The sequence below is a fragment of the Anomaloglossus baeobatrachus genome, chromosome 1, assembly GCF_048569485.1.
Source record: "Anomaloglossus baeobatrachus isolate aAnoBae1 chromosome 1, aAnoBae1.hap1, whole genome shotgun sequence".
Classification (NCBI taxonomy): Eukaryota; Metazoa; Chordata; class Amphibia; order Anura; family Aromobatidae; genus Anomaloglossus; species Anomaloglossus baeobatrachus.
Window position 1 is genome coordinate 843,557,155 of NC_134353.1, and position 16,454 is coordinate 843,573,608.

General features: G+C 46.8%; 1 protein-coding gene across 1 annotated transcript in view; it reads right to left on the reverse strand.

Moving 5' to 3' along the window:
• MSH3 (mutS homolog 3) overlaps window positions 1–16,454 on the reverse strand; it is a 267,619-nt gene that overhangs the window by 206,457 nt on the left and 44,708 nt on the right. Inside the window, exon 7 of the mRNA XM_075325143.1 lies at window positions 13,154–13,297. Within this exon, the coding sequence (XP_075181258.1) occupies window positions 13,154–13,297 (144 nt within the window). The remainder of the gene's footprint in view (window positions 1–13,153; window positions 13,298–16,454) is intronic.

The following is a 16,454-nucleotide window of genomic DNA, read 5'->3' on the forward strand; positions in this document are numbered from 1 at the left end:
GCGGGCGCACCTAGAGATAGTGGGCAGAGCGGAGATAGTGGGTGGGGCGGAGACAGAAGGCATAGTGGAGACAGTGAGCGGGAGCACCCAGAGATAGTGGGTGGGGCGGAGACAAAAGGCATAGCGGAGATCGTGAGCGGGAGCACCCACAGATAGTGGGTGGGGCGGAGACCGTGTTCATAGCGGAGACAGTGAATGGGAGCACCCAGAAATAGTGGGCAGAGCGGACAGAGTGAGTGGGAGCACCTAAAGATAGTGGGCAGGAGTGGAGATAGGGTGGAAGTGATCAGCTTAGGCGTTTCCTTTTGAGGGGCAGTGAAATAAATAATTTTTAAGTCCACGTCGTCATGGAGTTATTGAAAATAGAAGCAAGGGTCTGGGTGGTAAGACCCCTAGGTGGGATGGGTGCAGGGGCGAAGCTTAGTTGGTGAGGGTGGTCCGTGTTTCTCTATGCACAGTATATCAAGGGACACTATGACATGTCCAAATGATATTCTATTATGCAGCCAGTAACAAACTTTAATTATGACCCCAGCATCTATTATAAAGAACTCCACACCCACCATCTCCGCTCCCACCCACTGTCTTCGCTGTGCCCACTATCTCCTGGCAGTCACACCCAGTCACTTCCGGTCCCGGATGATACAAGTATGCCATTACAGGCAGTATTAAAATGACTGATAACACCTCTCTGTATACTGTAGTGGAAAACATGGAATTTGTCAATAAAAAAAAGTTAATGGTCAAAGCTCGCCTCCTACCCCTCCCTCCAGACAAGTCAGAAAACAGATAGAAAATCTCCCCAATGCTGTATATGCCCGTGTGGCTACTGAAAAGAACAAGAAGGTAGAGTCTAGTATCTGGCCTAACAGCCATTTTTTTATATGTATTTATGGAATAAAAAAAATGTTTGACAAAAATGAATTTAATATTAAAAAAAACCTGATTTAAACAATAAGACATTTTCTGATGACGTGCTCCCTTTAACAGTTTCATTTAAAGTGAAGTGAATAGCAGCAATTCAGCACGGACAAATCATCACTACTGCTGGCAATTTCTAAATACCAGGACTCCTGGCTGATCTGCTTATCCAGGCATTTACGTAATACGTTACCACCTGTCGGAGACTGCACACTAATCCATGCACTTTGTAAATTAGATTAAAGGCTCTTTACTTTGTGTATATAAAAACCGTCGTGTGTTCATGAATCATAAGCACAATGCAAAACCTCACTGGAACATAAGGAGCAACAGGATTCTGTAAATACTATGAGCAGATCGTTTTGATGTCTCAACATATTGAAATCATCTGCGCTACGTAAAGTGTCACATCTCTTCAAGGAAAAGATTATCTGTCTTAGATCACATCTGTAAGAAAGTCTCTCCATGGTGCAAAACAATGGGTTGTCTCATCACTTTGAAAAGGGAACCTGTCACCGGAGATTTAATAATTATATATATATATATTATATAATTATTGAATGTCGTCATGACACATTGTTATGGGGCGAGGATCTGCTGCTGACACTGTTATGGGGGTAATGTCCCCAAATTCTCTGCTAAGGTACCCCATCCTGGTATATGCCCTCATCCTGCTATATACTGCCATCCTGGAATATGCCCTCATCCTGCTATATACCCCCATCCTGCTATATACTGCCATCCTGCTATATACCCCCATTCTTCTATAGACCCTCATCCTGCTATATGGCCTCATCCTGCTATATACCCCCATCCTGCTATATACTGCCATCCTGCTATATACCCCCATTCTTCTATAGACCTTCATCCTGCTATATGGCCCCATCCTGCTATATACCCCCATCCTGCTATATGGCCCCATGCTGCTATATACCCTCATCCTGCTATATGTCATGTATCCTGTATCACACAAAAAACAAACGTTTATACTCACCTTTCCTCGCTCCATGCAGCATCGCTCCTTCTCCTGTCTGTGGCGGCAGCAGCGCCACTGATCTGTGTGGAGCAGTCACCGATCCCTCTCCTGCAGCATCGCGATGTCCCCCTGTCTGCCGATCAGCTGACTTGCGTGGAGACTAGCGGGGCGCACAGCGATGACGTCATCGCTGTGCTCACCGCTCTCTACACAGATCAGCTGACCGACAGACTGGAGGAGATCGAGATGCTGCAGGGAAGTGGCCGGTGAGTGTACCATACTTATTCACTGCAGTGAATACAGCCGCACATGATCACTCCAGGCTGTAGTTGCCAAAGGTGATCACGGCTGGCTATTTATTATGCGCGCACCCCCCGCCCATCATCCCACCCACCGGTCAGCGCCGGCTTCAGCGCTGAGGGATGATGGGAGTGTATATGTAATGAGTGAGCCCACGTGGTCACGGCAGGCGCTGCTACAGCCTGCAGCCTGCTCGTGCCCCCGATGGCCTGCTCCACCACAGCACCTTCATTCCAGCCGCAGCCCTATATACAGACCATAAGACGCACCCCTAACATTTGGAGGGGGGGGGGGGGGGGGGGGTGCGTCTTATAGTCCGAAAAATACGGTAATATACATTATATTCATTACACGAGAGAGATCGAGAGAGCTAGAGAGAGCTAGAGATAGAGATAGAGACATACACACACAGTACAGACCAAAAGTTTGGACACACCTTCTCATCTCTAGAACAACTGTTAAGAGGAGACTTTGTGCAGCAGCCTTCATGGTAAAATAGCTGCTAGGAAACCACTGCTAAGGACAGGCAACAAGCAGAAGAGACTTGTTTGGGCTAAAGAACACAAGGAATGGACATTAGACCAGTGGAAATCTGTTCTTTGGTCAGATGAGTCCAAATTTGAGATCTTTGGATCCAACCACCGTGTCTTTGTGCGACGCAGAAAAAGTAAACAGATGGACTCTATATGCCTGGTTCCCACTGTGAAGCATGGAGGAGGAGGTGTGATGGTGCTTTGCTGGTGACACGGTTGGGTATTTATTCAAAATTGAAGGAATACAGAACCAGTATGGCTACCACAGCATCTTGCAGCGGCATGCTATTCCATCCGGTTTGCGTTTAGATCGGCCATCATTTATTTTTCAACAGGACATTGACCCCCAAACACACCTCCAGGCTGTGTAAGGGCTATTTGACTAAGAAGGAGAGTGATGGGGTGCTACGCCAGATGACCTCACCTCCACAGTCACCAGACCTGAACTCAATCGAGATGGTTTGAGGTGAGCTGGACCGCAGAGTGAAGGCAAAAGGGCCAACAAGTGCTAAGCATCACTGGGAACTCCTTCAAGACTGTTGGAAGACCATTTCCGGTGACTACCTCTTGAAGCTCATCAAGAGAATGCCAAGAGTGTGCAAAGCAGTAATCAAAGCAAAAGGTGGCTATTTTGAACAACCTAGAATATAAGACATTTTCAGTTGTTTCACACTTTAAGTATTTAATTCCACATGTGTTAATTCATAGTTTTGATGCCTTAAATGTGAATCTACAATTTTCAGTCATGAAAATAAAGAAAACTCTTTGAATGAGGCGGTGTGTCCAAACTTTTGGTCTGTACTGTATATAAATATACTGTGTATGTGTGTGTGTATATATATACACAATATACTATGAAGCTGGCAGGATGACTGCAGCTTGCAGTGTCAGAGGGAGCACAGTTTAGATCAGCAGCACAACTAAGGTGAACTGTCAATCAATCTGAAGTGCCACACCCCTAAGGAGGCAGGAAATAAGAGGCAGATGGGTGTTGCATTCCTTAAAATAAGATGACCGTGGGGGGGCGTGGCCAGCAGGCAGCATGAGCGGTCGCATCTGAGAGCAGCTCCGCAGTCCAACGCTGATAAATACTATTAATCCTGCCGAAATTGGTGCCTAAATACACCTCCGGATTCCCTGTGGTGCGGTGAGCATTCTGATCGGTACCATGAGCAGAGGTCGCAGCGCAGCGGCGGCTGAAAAGCTGAAGAAGTTTGCTCGGGACTCCCAGCAAGATGGCGTCGGCAAGCAGTCGGAGCGGGAATCCAGTGAGGCGGAGGAGGAGGAGAGCATGGAGGCCGGATCCAAGGAGCCGCAGGAGTTAACCCTGCAGCAAGTTACTTCGCAGTTACTTGCGGCGATCCAGGATTCAAAAGTGTCGCTGACAGGCAAAATCGAGGAGGTTAAGATTGATGTGGGACTCCTCCGGCTGGATCTGCAAAATCTGAGAGAGCGGGTAAAGGAGACGGAGCAGCGGATCTCCACGCTGGAAGACGACGCAAGAGCGACGCCGGGCAGGTTGTCCTCTTTGGAGAGCGCGGCAAATAACTGGGCGCAAAGGGCTGACGATCTGGAAAACCGCCTGCGTCGCAATAATTTAAGAATTCTGGGGATGCCGGAGAGAGCAGAAGGGAGCGACCCATGTAAGTTCATGGAAACATGGCTTTCTGAAACTTTCCCTGATGCGACGCTGTCAGCGGCATTCGCTATAGAACGAGCCCACCGGGTACCGGCCAGACCTCCTCCCCCGGGAGCGCAGCCTAGACCTCTCCTGGCCCGACTGTTGAGCAGCAGGGATAGAGATGCGATCCTTGGTGCGGCGCGACGCAAAGACCCGATCCTGCATCATAATGCTCCCATACTGATTTTTCCTGACTTCTCTGCGTCTCTTCAGAAAACGAGGGCATCCTTCATTCAGGTGAAAAAACGCCTTAGAGATCAACATATTGCTTATTCCATGATCTTCCCGGCTCGTCTCAGAGTGGTTCATCAAGAGCGATCCTTGTTCTTTACATCTCCGGCGGAGGCGGATGACTGGATCAATACACTGAAGAGGAAGCGCTGATGCGTTACAGCCATGAGCGACGCCGGGAGGATCGCTGTTGTGATGGCATCGTGGCTCTGATTGTTTATTTCATCTCCTTTGGATTGAGGTTGGTGATACGATTCCTTTTCCTGGGACGCCTGGAATCGCTGTTGCGATAGTTTTCGGATCATCCTATGTTGATATTCGGCGTCCCTTGATACTGAAGGCGCGATAAATCTTTGGTTCCCCCATCTCTCCTACCGTGCGAGTGGAGCGCTGTTCGGGATCGCAGTTGCGTCCGCGTCCAACTCCATTGGTTCCAGTTTTTGGAGAAATTGAAGATTCCATCAGGATGCGATGGTGCGCTTGCGACCCCCGGAAGCATGTGAGTTACTGGATGTGTTTATTATTGGCCGTCCATTGTGCCGGTCTCCAGGTTGGCCCCCCTCTCAAGGCTGGGCAGCTGGAGATGGTGCCTCTGAGTGTGTCGGGACCTGAGCTCACTGCGATTACTACTAAGCCCTGTTTGAGTTCTGGAATACTCGTCGCTGGTGGGACCGGATTGAACTGTCTTCAGGCGGGACATGTGCCAGAACGCTGCTGCGGGGCCATGACCACTTTCCTGCGATCTTGCATTATCCTGCATCTTGCGATCCAAAAGGGGACTTTACTCCGGGTTTGCAGTGTTTGGCAACGCACTTAAGTTCAGGATGCTGAATTTTGTCTTTAAAGCTATATTAAAGGTTTTTTGGGGTCACCATACATGATAGTCACTTATAATTTGGGATTGCCTGCAAATTCTCCTTCCATTTCCTTTACACCCCTATCTCTTCTTCCCCCCTCTCAGTTTCACTTACTTGTCTAATCCCTCGGCCCCTTTATCTCAGCCTCATACCCATCCTTGCTTCTCTATTCCTATCTACCTCTACGCCTTCTTTGCTATTTTCTCCAACTTCCCTCTTCAACCTTCATCTCTCTTCTTCAGTTTCCACCCAGTATGCCCTCCGTTACCTCTCTTCTTCTTATATCTCTATTTTCCCTCCTCTTCACATTCTCTCTTCTGCCGCCCATCTTAATTTCTTTCCTCTTTCCTCTCTTCCCTTGCCCCTTTCTCTATTCCTTACCCCCCCTCTTTTTTTTTTTTTTTTTTCTCCATTTCTCCCTTCTCTCCTTTCTCTTCTCTCTTCTTTTTCTCTTTTTCTATATTTTTACGCCTACTTACTCTGGGTTCTCTTACCCAAGTATGATTAAAGGTTATGTTGCAGGATAATTTGATACGTTGGACTGCAGGAGAAGCTTAAGTCCTTGTTTCGAGGACACCCCCGTACCAAGTACACCATCTAGCCACGTTGGTTCACCCTGGTCGTTACTAGGGACACCCTCTCCTGGTCACACTACTGGATCAGTTCTTTCGGCTGTGTGTTTGCAACCGATAGTTTGTATTTAAGGGTACGTTTGCCCAAGTTCTACTGTGGGTTAAGTTTTTGACATTCCCCTATTAATTCAGTACGAGATACATTTCAATGGCTTTAAGTTTGATGACATGGAATGTTAGGGGGCTGGGCACATCCAGGAAACGGGCGGCAGTATTTGCACATATCAAAAAATCTAAAGCTCAGATTGTATGTCTACAAGAGACCCATTTGTTGCTGGAAACCACGAGAGTGCTTCAGAAGCCTTGGGTTCAATGGTCAGCTCACTCTGTTCATTCCTCATATTCGAGGGGAGTATCGGTACTGGTCCATAAAGCATTGCGGTGGGACCCGGGTAAGATTATAAAGGATAATGATGGGAGGTATGTGTTTATCCAGGCTCACATCGATGGGATCATGATAGTGATCTTGGCCATATACATCCCCCCTGCGATGGGAATCTCAATTTTGTATGAAGCGGCTAAGTTTGCCTCTCAATTCCCACAAGCCTTGGTGCTCTGCATGGGGGACTTCAATTTGATTAGTAACATAGGGCTGGATAGATTCAACACCCGACAGGTCCCGATCTCCCCTACGATGCAAACTAGACTGAGTGCATTTCTACAGGAGGTGGGATGGAGTGACATGTGGCGATTTTTTAACCCAGTACTGAGAGAATACACATGTTATACCCCAGGGAAAAACTCATTGTCTAGAATTGATTACATCTGTGGAAATGAAAGAGTCTGTGCCCATATACAATCGGTGTGTCATCTACCCAGATCAGTATCAGACCATTCTCCGGTATTTGTCAGCATTAAATGGGAAGGATGTAAATCTCGTAAAGTGTCACGGAAGATTAACCCTTGGTGGCTGTCACTCTTTGGCAACAATGATAGGATTCCTGATCAGCTCAGGGCATACACCGAGACTAACTCCGTGGAAGAGAATCACTCGGCCTACTGGGACGCGCTTAAGGCGTATTTGAGGGGTTGCTGTCACTCCTCTATCTCTTATGTCAAGAAACAGGCGGCCAGAGAGGAGGAGGAATTGGCCACTCAAAATAGAATGCTTGAACACAGATTTACCTCAGACCCTTCTGAAGGAAACAGATCCCAGTGGCTACAGGCTGGGAGGAAATATCTTTTGTTCCTGCAGGATAAGGCTAAGAGGCATGTCTTCTTCATGAACCAGAGATATTTGGAGCAGGGGAACCAATCTAGTAGTTTACTAGCGTTCCTGGTGCGCCAATCCACTAGCTCACCTGCAGTCCTTAAGATCAGAGACTCCGGTGGAGAATCAATCACCTCCGTCACTGGCATCTTGAAGGTGTTTCTGGACTTCTATAGGAACCTATATGAGTCCAGGCTGGCTGTGTCAGGGGAGGAGGTCACTGAATACTTGCGGGATCTGGAGCTTCTCAGATTGACTTTGGCCCAGAGGTCGGCCTTGGATGAGCCCATTAGCATGGAAGAGATGGTGGAGGCGATGGGAGCCCTCAATAGGGGTAGGGCGTCCGGCCCAGACGGACTCCCGATTGAGATATTCGACAAGTATAGGGTGGATCTGGTTCCGGCTCTCTTGGAGACGGCTGAGGCTTCGTTCCGCAGGGGACGGTTGCCTGATTCCTTCTATGAGGCGACCATCGTGCTACTATTGAAACCAGATAAGGATCCACTGGATTGTGGCTCATACAGACCGATCTCTCTGTTGAACTCTGATTACAAAATTCTTACCAAAATTTTAGCAACTAGACTCAATAAGGTGATCTCCTCCATAATACACGAGGACCAGTCTGGATTCATTCCGGGTAGAAGTACTTCGGATAATCTGAGGAGGGCACAGGTGATTCTACAGATGGGCACCAAGTTAGAGGAGGATTGGGCTTTGGTCTCCTTGGATGCGGCCAAGGCCTTTGACTCTATAGAATGGCCATACCTGCTGGAGGTGCTGCGGGCATTTGGTTTCGGCAATGATTTTATTAGATGGATTGAGATTATATATAAAGCCCCAACGGCTAACATTCAGGTGGGAGGCGGAGTATCGGAAACCTTCCATTTGGAAAGGGGAACCAGGCAGGGATGTCCTCTATCCCCCCTTCTGTTCGCCCTTGCCATGGAACCGTTGGCAGTGCGCATTCGGACGGACCCAATCTACCGGGGAGTGAGACATCGTAAGGGAGATGAACGTTTGTCTCTGTATGCAGACGACCTGTTATTGTTTGCTTCGGATCCGGATTCCTCCATTCCTAGAGCCGTAGAGTTAATCGACCGATTCGGGGAGTTCTCGGGCCTGTCAATAAATTGGTCAAAATCGTACCTTCTCTTCCTGTCCCGGGACAGGGAGGAAATGATGAATACCCACATATGTAGGGTTCCAGTGGTGGATCATTTTAAATACCTGGGGATTATATTGACGGGAAGCCCTTCGGAGATGATAGCAAGAAACATTGCCCCCTTATTATCACACCTCGGGGAGAAATTTAATAGATGGAGCCAACTCCCGCTCTCAGTGGCGGGAAGGATTAATCTCCTTAAAATGATAGTGCAACCAAAGTGTCTTTACATAACCCAACATGTATTCGTGCAGATTCCCCGCTCTTTCTTTCGGTCCCTGGAATCTCTGATGATCACCTTTGTCTGGGGTCCTTCCAGATCAAGGGTCCAGTTGGCCAAATTACAGAGACCCAAGGACATGGGGGGTATGGCCCTTCCTGATCTGTACTTATACTATCTGGCCGGACAATTGAAATATTTGGGACAATGGACACTTCCTGGGGTGAGGGGTTCTCCGGAGGGTCTTCTGGCAGAGTTCACAGGTATGGATCTCCTATGGCCATTGTTGACGGACCACAAGAGGGCTCCTGAGGGTCGGGTCCTCCCAATACACAAACTGGGGGCCAGGGTCTGGAGGGAGGCTAAAACCATTTTTGGTTTCCATGATATGCCAACTGAGACACCAATATGGGGTAACCTGGACCTTCCACACTTTTGTGTGCTGCCGGGGTTTGGCGAATGGAGGAATCGAGGAATAGTCTCCTTGGGATCACTGGTCCGGGATGGTGATCTCCGTCCCTTTGCGCAGCTGCGAGCAGAATTTGATTTGCCGGAATCTCATGGGTTTCAGTATCTCCAGCTTAGGCACGCCTTTCGGGCTCAGTTCTCTGGTCGTGGGATTAGATTCTCTTCCTTTCCAGTCATTGGAATTATCAGATCACAGGGCCCTGGAGGCCTCATTTCCAAACTGTACTCCTCCCTTATTCGGGCCAAGGCCATGACCAGTCCTCTTTCTGTTCGGGAGAGGTGGAGTGCCAGGATCCCTGAAATTGATGATGTAGTGTGGGACGACATTGTCGAATCCCACACGCTAGTCTCTCCGGCAGTCAATAATAGACTGATTCAGTTATACATAATACACCAAAGTTATATGACTCCTCAAAGATTGAACAAGATGAAAAAGGCGAATAATCTGGTGGGGGTGGGTTGTCCAAGGTGCGGGAGAGACGGTGCTGATTTCTGGCACATGATATGGGATTGCCGGGTCATTCTCTCCTATTGGAGCGAGGTTGTAACGATTCTATCCACCATACTTCAGAAAGGAGTTGCTCTGTGCCCAATTCTGTGTCTGTTTGGGGTGGTGGACGTACGCTCCTGGTCCCAAAATGAAAACTTGCTAATAAAAAAGGTATTATTTTTGGCCCGGAAGGGCATTATATTAAACTGGATGGGCATCCACCCTCCAACTAGAGCCTCATGGATTGCGTTGGTAAATGCTATAATTCCGTCAGAACACTATGTTTATAAGATAAGGGGATCATTACATAAATTTGACAAAATATGGGGTAGATGGATGGACTCGCCCTTGACCGGAGGATCACCCGGCTCCCTAACTGATAGCCTACAGTCGGTACTGCCGTGATAGTAACCAATGGTATTCTGATGGGTGGAAAGGAGAAATATGTGGTTTATGATATAATGTATTGGGGATACTACGAGACCGCTGTAATCTGGGTTGCGCTTCTCTTATTGAAGTGGGCTTTCGCCCCAGAATGGATATGTTTCATGATCTCACTCCTCTGCAATGATTAATGTGCTAAGGCCAGATTGAATGTAATAGTTGTGGTTTTAATTGTTGTTGCTTTATCACTCTGCTTATCAAACAGTATATGTGTATACTTGTAAAGTACAAATTGCTGACTTATCCTGTAATGTAATGTCTTACTTAACCTTCAATAAAACGAGTTAAAAAAAAAAAAAAAAAATAAGATGACCGTATCCCTTTAGGCCGGTTTCAGACGTCTGTGTTTAACACTAGAAGTCCCAGAGAGGGGTCATTTAACATTTCTACCTTTGGAACCCAGAGACGGGTCAAATGACCTGAAGGATTTTAGCTATCATCCTATAATCACAGTCTTTTGTTCTGTAATTAAGGCCATTACTGTCGCACCACAGGAGGTTGTTGTTTTCCATTGAGTTTAGCCATTTAGTTTCTACTTAGTTAGGTAAGTTTGGACTAATTGTCATTTGACCCTCTTTCGGGACTTCAGGGGGGAGCTCGAAATTTCTAGGACTTCTAGTGTTAATCAGGTACCAGTCACACACAAGGTTATGGTCACATGTGTGTCTCACGTGTGACATCCGTGTTTGTATACGTGTGACCAGTACCGGAGAAAACAAGGGTCTGTGAAATAAAAAGATTTTTCATATTTACCTGCTTTCTCCATCTCTGCTGCCTCCCGCTCCTGACTGGCGCTCATTATATTCATCGATTATTCACCGCAATCAGGAAGCCGGAGCATCGCGGGTACAGGACCGCTGAGGACAGCACCGCCGAGGACAGGTGAGTATTCACAAAGCACAGTGACATCCAGGATGTCATCGGAGTTGCCAATGAACTCTGACATCCTGATGACCCCCGCGACACCCGCGCTACGGCTTCACTGGTTCATCAGAGTTCATTGGGAACTGTGCTGAGTCCCCGATGCTGTCCCCGAGAGTTCCAGCTTCTAGGTTCTCACCACATACACAGACATATACACTGAGCACATATACATACATATGTATACACACAGACACACATTGATACATCGAGCGCATACAAACATAGCGCACATGCATGTATACACTGAACACACACACAAAAACACACACACTCACTCTGTTGTATACTCACCCAGCGATACGGTCCCTGACACTGAAGTCTCCAGCGCTGTCCCCGCTTCCAGCTCCACATGGCACTGAATATTCAGTGAGTATAATAAGTGGCGATAAGGAGCGGGAGGCAGCTTCGCTGGAGAGAGGTAAATATAGAAAATGTATTTATTTAAAAAAAAAAAAACAAAAAAAACATTTTCTCCGGTATGTTTTACACTGATGTCACACGGATCACATCAGTGTGCGATGTGTGTGACATCCGTGCTGCCGGAGATGCCTGCGTGTTTGCGTGCGGGGTCATGAAAGGTAACACGGTCCGTGTGCAAACACGGACGTGTGAGGCACACCATAGAATAACATGGGTACGTGTGACATCCGAGTTAAAAACGGATATCACACGTACCTAAATCACGGACGTCTAAAACCAGCCTTAAGCAGCATCCTGATGTGTTATATTGTACTGCCGCCCAGATGCTACAGACCTTTGTCTTACAAATAATCAAGGAGAAAGGGAATCAGCATTTTAGGCTAAGTTCACATTTCCGTTGTTTTGCATCAGTCACATGCAGCACTTGACGCATGTAACTGATGCGCTGTACAACGGATGACAAAGAACAGAATTCTTTGTCGGACTCCGCTGTGTGTGGGGGACAGAGCGTGAGGGGGGCGGAGTTCGGGGTGGGTGGAGCCAAGCAGGGCCGTGGCACTGAGGACGTCAGTGCCGCGGGGACTGCAGGGCTGGGGACAGGTGTGTGTGTGTGTGTTTTTGTGTGTGTGTGTGTGTGTGTGTGTACACATGCTGAGTGCGGGAGGGGGCGTAGCCGAGCGGGGAAGTGTCAGGCTCCCTGCACAGCCAGGGTAAATATCGGGTATAAGCAAAGCACTTTTTGCTTGGTTACCCAATATTTATCTTGGTTATCAGCTTACACCGCTTAGCGCTGGATCCCTGCACACGTAACCAGTGTAAATATCGGGTAACTAACCAAAGCGCATTGCTTAGTAACCAGATGTGTATCCTGGTTACGTGTGCAGGGAGCCAAAGCGCGCATGCGCAGCGAAATCCTACGGATCGCGCTGCTCAAAAAAACGTTACATGCTGCGTTCCTTCCGCCCGGCGGTCAGTCGTTCCACGACTGATCAGTCGGGCGGAGGGTGCAATGCAACATCATCAGTCACAATCCGCCGCTCATACAAGTCTATGGGAACAACGGAATCCGCCAAACGGATTCTGTTGTTTACCAGAGCAGCGGATTGTGACTGATACAATTTAACGGAAGTGTAAACCTAGCCATACTCTTGAAAACAAAGTTCTGCAGAAGCGGATATTGGAGTAAGGAACACTGCACCTCCTACTAAAATTCTTACATATTCAAAATTATTAATTTCCGTATTATTCAGCACAGGAATCTTAAAAACACTAAGAGAGCCCATACCACCCCTCTTTTCAGAGAATAAGCCCCCCCCCCAAGCCAAGGAATACTAAAAATAGTTCATATTATTTATTAATAATCAGATGTATTAGGCCTTAATACCACCTATGCACTGCAGTGTTAGAGGCGTGCGAGCCTCAGTGCCACAGACTTAACATTAATTGGCAGGACACATTTGCCAATTTTTGCTGCATTCAACTCTTCCTAACCAGGTAATAAGGACACAAGTCCCCCAGTCCAGTCAACAAGTGACAGCTTAAGGGGGCTGGAATATCCCTTTAACCCCATGACGTTTTGCTAACTGTTCCTCACATATACAGTGCACAAGGTGGTGTGAAGTCAGACATTTGAGTTTCTAAAATGATAAATTTAATAAAAAAAATAAATAATAAGAATTCTTACCATCAGTCCAAATCCAATCTTCTCAACTTTCTTAGTTTTAGACTTTTCCTGCATTTCAGAAATACATAGGAGGTAACTGCATGGGGTGTCCGTAATGATGGGCTCAGCGTCCAAAGAATCATCAGTGTTCATCAACGGGTTCACATTTAAGATCGGCTCAGGAAAAAAAAATAATCAGGAAAAATATATATATATATATATATATATATATATATCTCACGTGAAGTACACTGACGAGCAAAAGGGTAACAATATTTTGAACTTTTGACTTTGAGGCTCCATATCTCACCATCCACTACAGCTTTGAGCGTGAGATTACCTTCACATTATAGACAATCATCTTGGCTACCTCATACATACATTTGACTTGGAACTATTTAGCATATGATTAGTTCTGCAGATTCTTGTCATGTCACTGCATTGGTACAGTTTTGCTCTTGGTGATAGAAAAATCCTGTATACTACAAATTACAACCTGTTCTCACATTCCCCAATAGCTCAGTGTGTTATTAGACTGATTCCCAAGGGAAAGGTCACGGTTCAGATCGAGAGAGAACTCCGGCACACTGTATACCCCACAAGAATAGAAACAGGTTGCGTAATCAGGTATTTTTATTGATCAAAAAAAAATCTTGATAACAGATGACACATGTATTTGTCCAAAAAAGTCGACGTTTCGGCCTTTGGGCCTTCGTCAGACTAGACTATTAACACTTGTAAGGCATAAGTTATCTATTGGTATGTATATATTCGTAAGGAAAAAGGACATATATACGTCGGGAGAGCAAAATTCTTCAGCTCACCTGTTGCCCGGACTGCTGGACCTTGCGGGTGCCTAGGATCCGTCGGTGAGTCCCAACCGGTTAGTGGATGAAGGAAATGGGAAAAATGATCCGGCACGGATTCTCCCTTTAAGATAAAATCTCCAAAGTCTTTATTAGAAATATTAAAAACATCGTGAAGGCAGAGTATGAATCTTTACAGGACTCTAGTTGTTTTTATGGTGTAGTCCGAAACGCGTAAAGTTTCCATGTAAAGATTCATACTCGGCCTTCACGATGTTTTTAATATTTCTAATAAAGACTTTGGAGATTTTATCTTAAAAGGAGAATCAGTGCCGGATCATTTTTCCTATACGTCGGGAGAGCCCCTAATCCTGCAAATGTGAGATCTGTTGTATAGTTCTCTTCAACAATTGCAATACTTAATTGTAGGTATACAGAGCTTTATTCCACATATGGCCGTGATGTCATGTAGACGGTCAGGCAGGGTAAAAAAATTCAGTACTGTTATTAAATTATAATCAACTGTATTTATGCCTAGGGACACTAATGCAGGAAACAGCAGTAGTATGCTACCTCCGGCTGGACCGGGTGTGAGATATGACCTATGTGCTGCTCTGCGTGGAGCGTGTCTGGGTGATCCCTGCAGGGACTTTTTTGGACAAATACAGGTGTCATCTGTTATCAAGATTTTTTTGATCAATAAAAATACCCGATTACACAACCTGTTTCTATCCTTGTGGGGTATACAGTGTGCCGGAGTTCTGTCTCCAAATTTGATATAAATTTTCTCCTGAGCACCTGTGATTCAGTGACGCAGAGCTTTATCCCAGATACTGTTCAGATCGAGGAGCAGCCATGAAGATTTTCCCAAGAAAAGAGCAACAGCATCATCCAAACTCATCGACAGCAGTTAAAGGGAACCTGTCTCCGCTTTTTCAGCATATAAGCTGTGGCCACCACCAGTGGGCTCTTATATACAGCATTCTAACATGCTGTATATAAGAGCCCAGGCCGCTGTGTAGACATAAACACTTTATAATACTCACCTAACGGTCGCTCTGCAGTGGAGTTGGGCCATATGGGCGTCTCCGTTGTCCACTGCCGGCGCCTCCTCTTTCAGCCATCTTTGTCGTCCTTCTGTAGCCCGGGTCCATGACGCGTCCTACGTCATCCACACTCGCCAGCATTGAGGTCCTGCTCAGGTGCACTTTGATCAAAGTATTGTAGTCCGCCTGCGCGGGACCGGCGAGTGTGTATGACGTAGGATGCGTCATGCACACAGGCTTCAGAAGGAGGACGAAGATGGCCGACACAGGAGGCGCCAGCACCAGACAACAGAGACGCCCATATAGCCCAAGTCCACTGCAGCGCGACCGTTCGGTGAGTATTATAAAGTGTTTTTTATGTTCTACACAGCGGCCTGGGCTCTTATATACAGCATGTTAGAATGCTGTATACAAGAGCCCACTGGTGGTGGCCGCAGCTTATATGCCGAAAAAACGGTGACTGGTTCCCTTTAAGAAAATGACAAACTGCATTATGTTAGTGCTACGACAGTAGAAAGCATATTAAAAGAAGTCCATCCATTCAAAAGCCAAGACATGAACGTCCAGGTCTAATATCAGAGTCAGCAAGTCGGCTCATCACAAGATCGATCAGCTGTGGCGCATCAGACAAGGCAGTGGAGGCGGCTCACGCTTAATAGTAAGATCACAGACGTGTAGTGGACGGTGTATTGGATTTACAAAATACTAACAAAATTGTTGAAAAAATTAAAATTTAGATTTTTAGTAGCTAAACAGTAACAATGTGGTGACATATTACTTATTTTATTTACTTATATTGCACCATTAATTCCAAAGCGCTTAGCAGATTTTTGGCATTTTATCCCCATTGGGGCTCACAATCTAAGTTTCCTATAAGTATGCTTTTGAAGTGTAGGAGGAAACTGGAGAAACTGGAGGAAACCCACACAAACACAGGGAGAATATACAAACTCCTTGCAGATGTTGTCCTTGGTGGGATTTGAACCCAGGACCCCAGCGCTGCAAAGCAACAGTGCTAACCACTGAGGCACCGTGCTGCCCATGGCAAGAATCTGCATAACTAATCATATGCAAATCAATTTTATGAATGAGATAGCCAAGGTGATTGTCTATAAAATGAACGTAGTCTCACACTCAAAGCTGTAGTAGATGGTGAGATATGGAGCCTAAGGGGGACTTTGCACGCCGCGACATCGCAAGCCGATGCTGCGATGCCGAGCGCGATAGTCCCCGCCCCCGTCGCAGCTGCGATATCCTTGTGATAGCTGCCGTAGCGAACATTATCGCTACGGCAGCTTCACATGGACTCGCCTGTCCTGGGACGTCGCTCTGGCCGGCGACACGTCTCCTTAGGGGGCGGGTCGTGCGGCGTCACAGCGACATCACACGGCAGGCGGCCCACCTTCTTCCTTCCGCATATCCTACGGAAGCCGCGGTGACGCCGGTAGGAGATGTTCCTCGCTCCTGCGA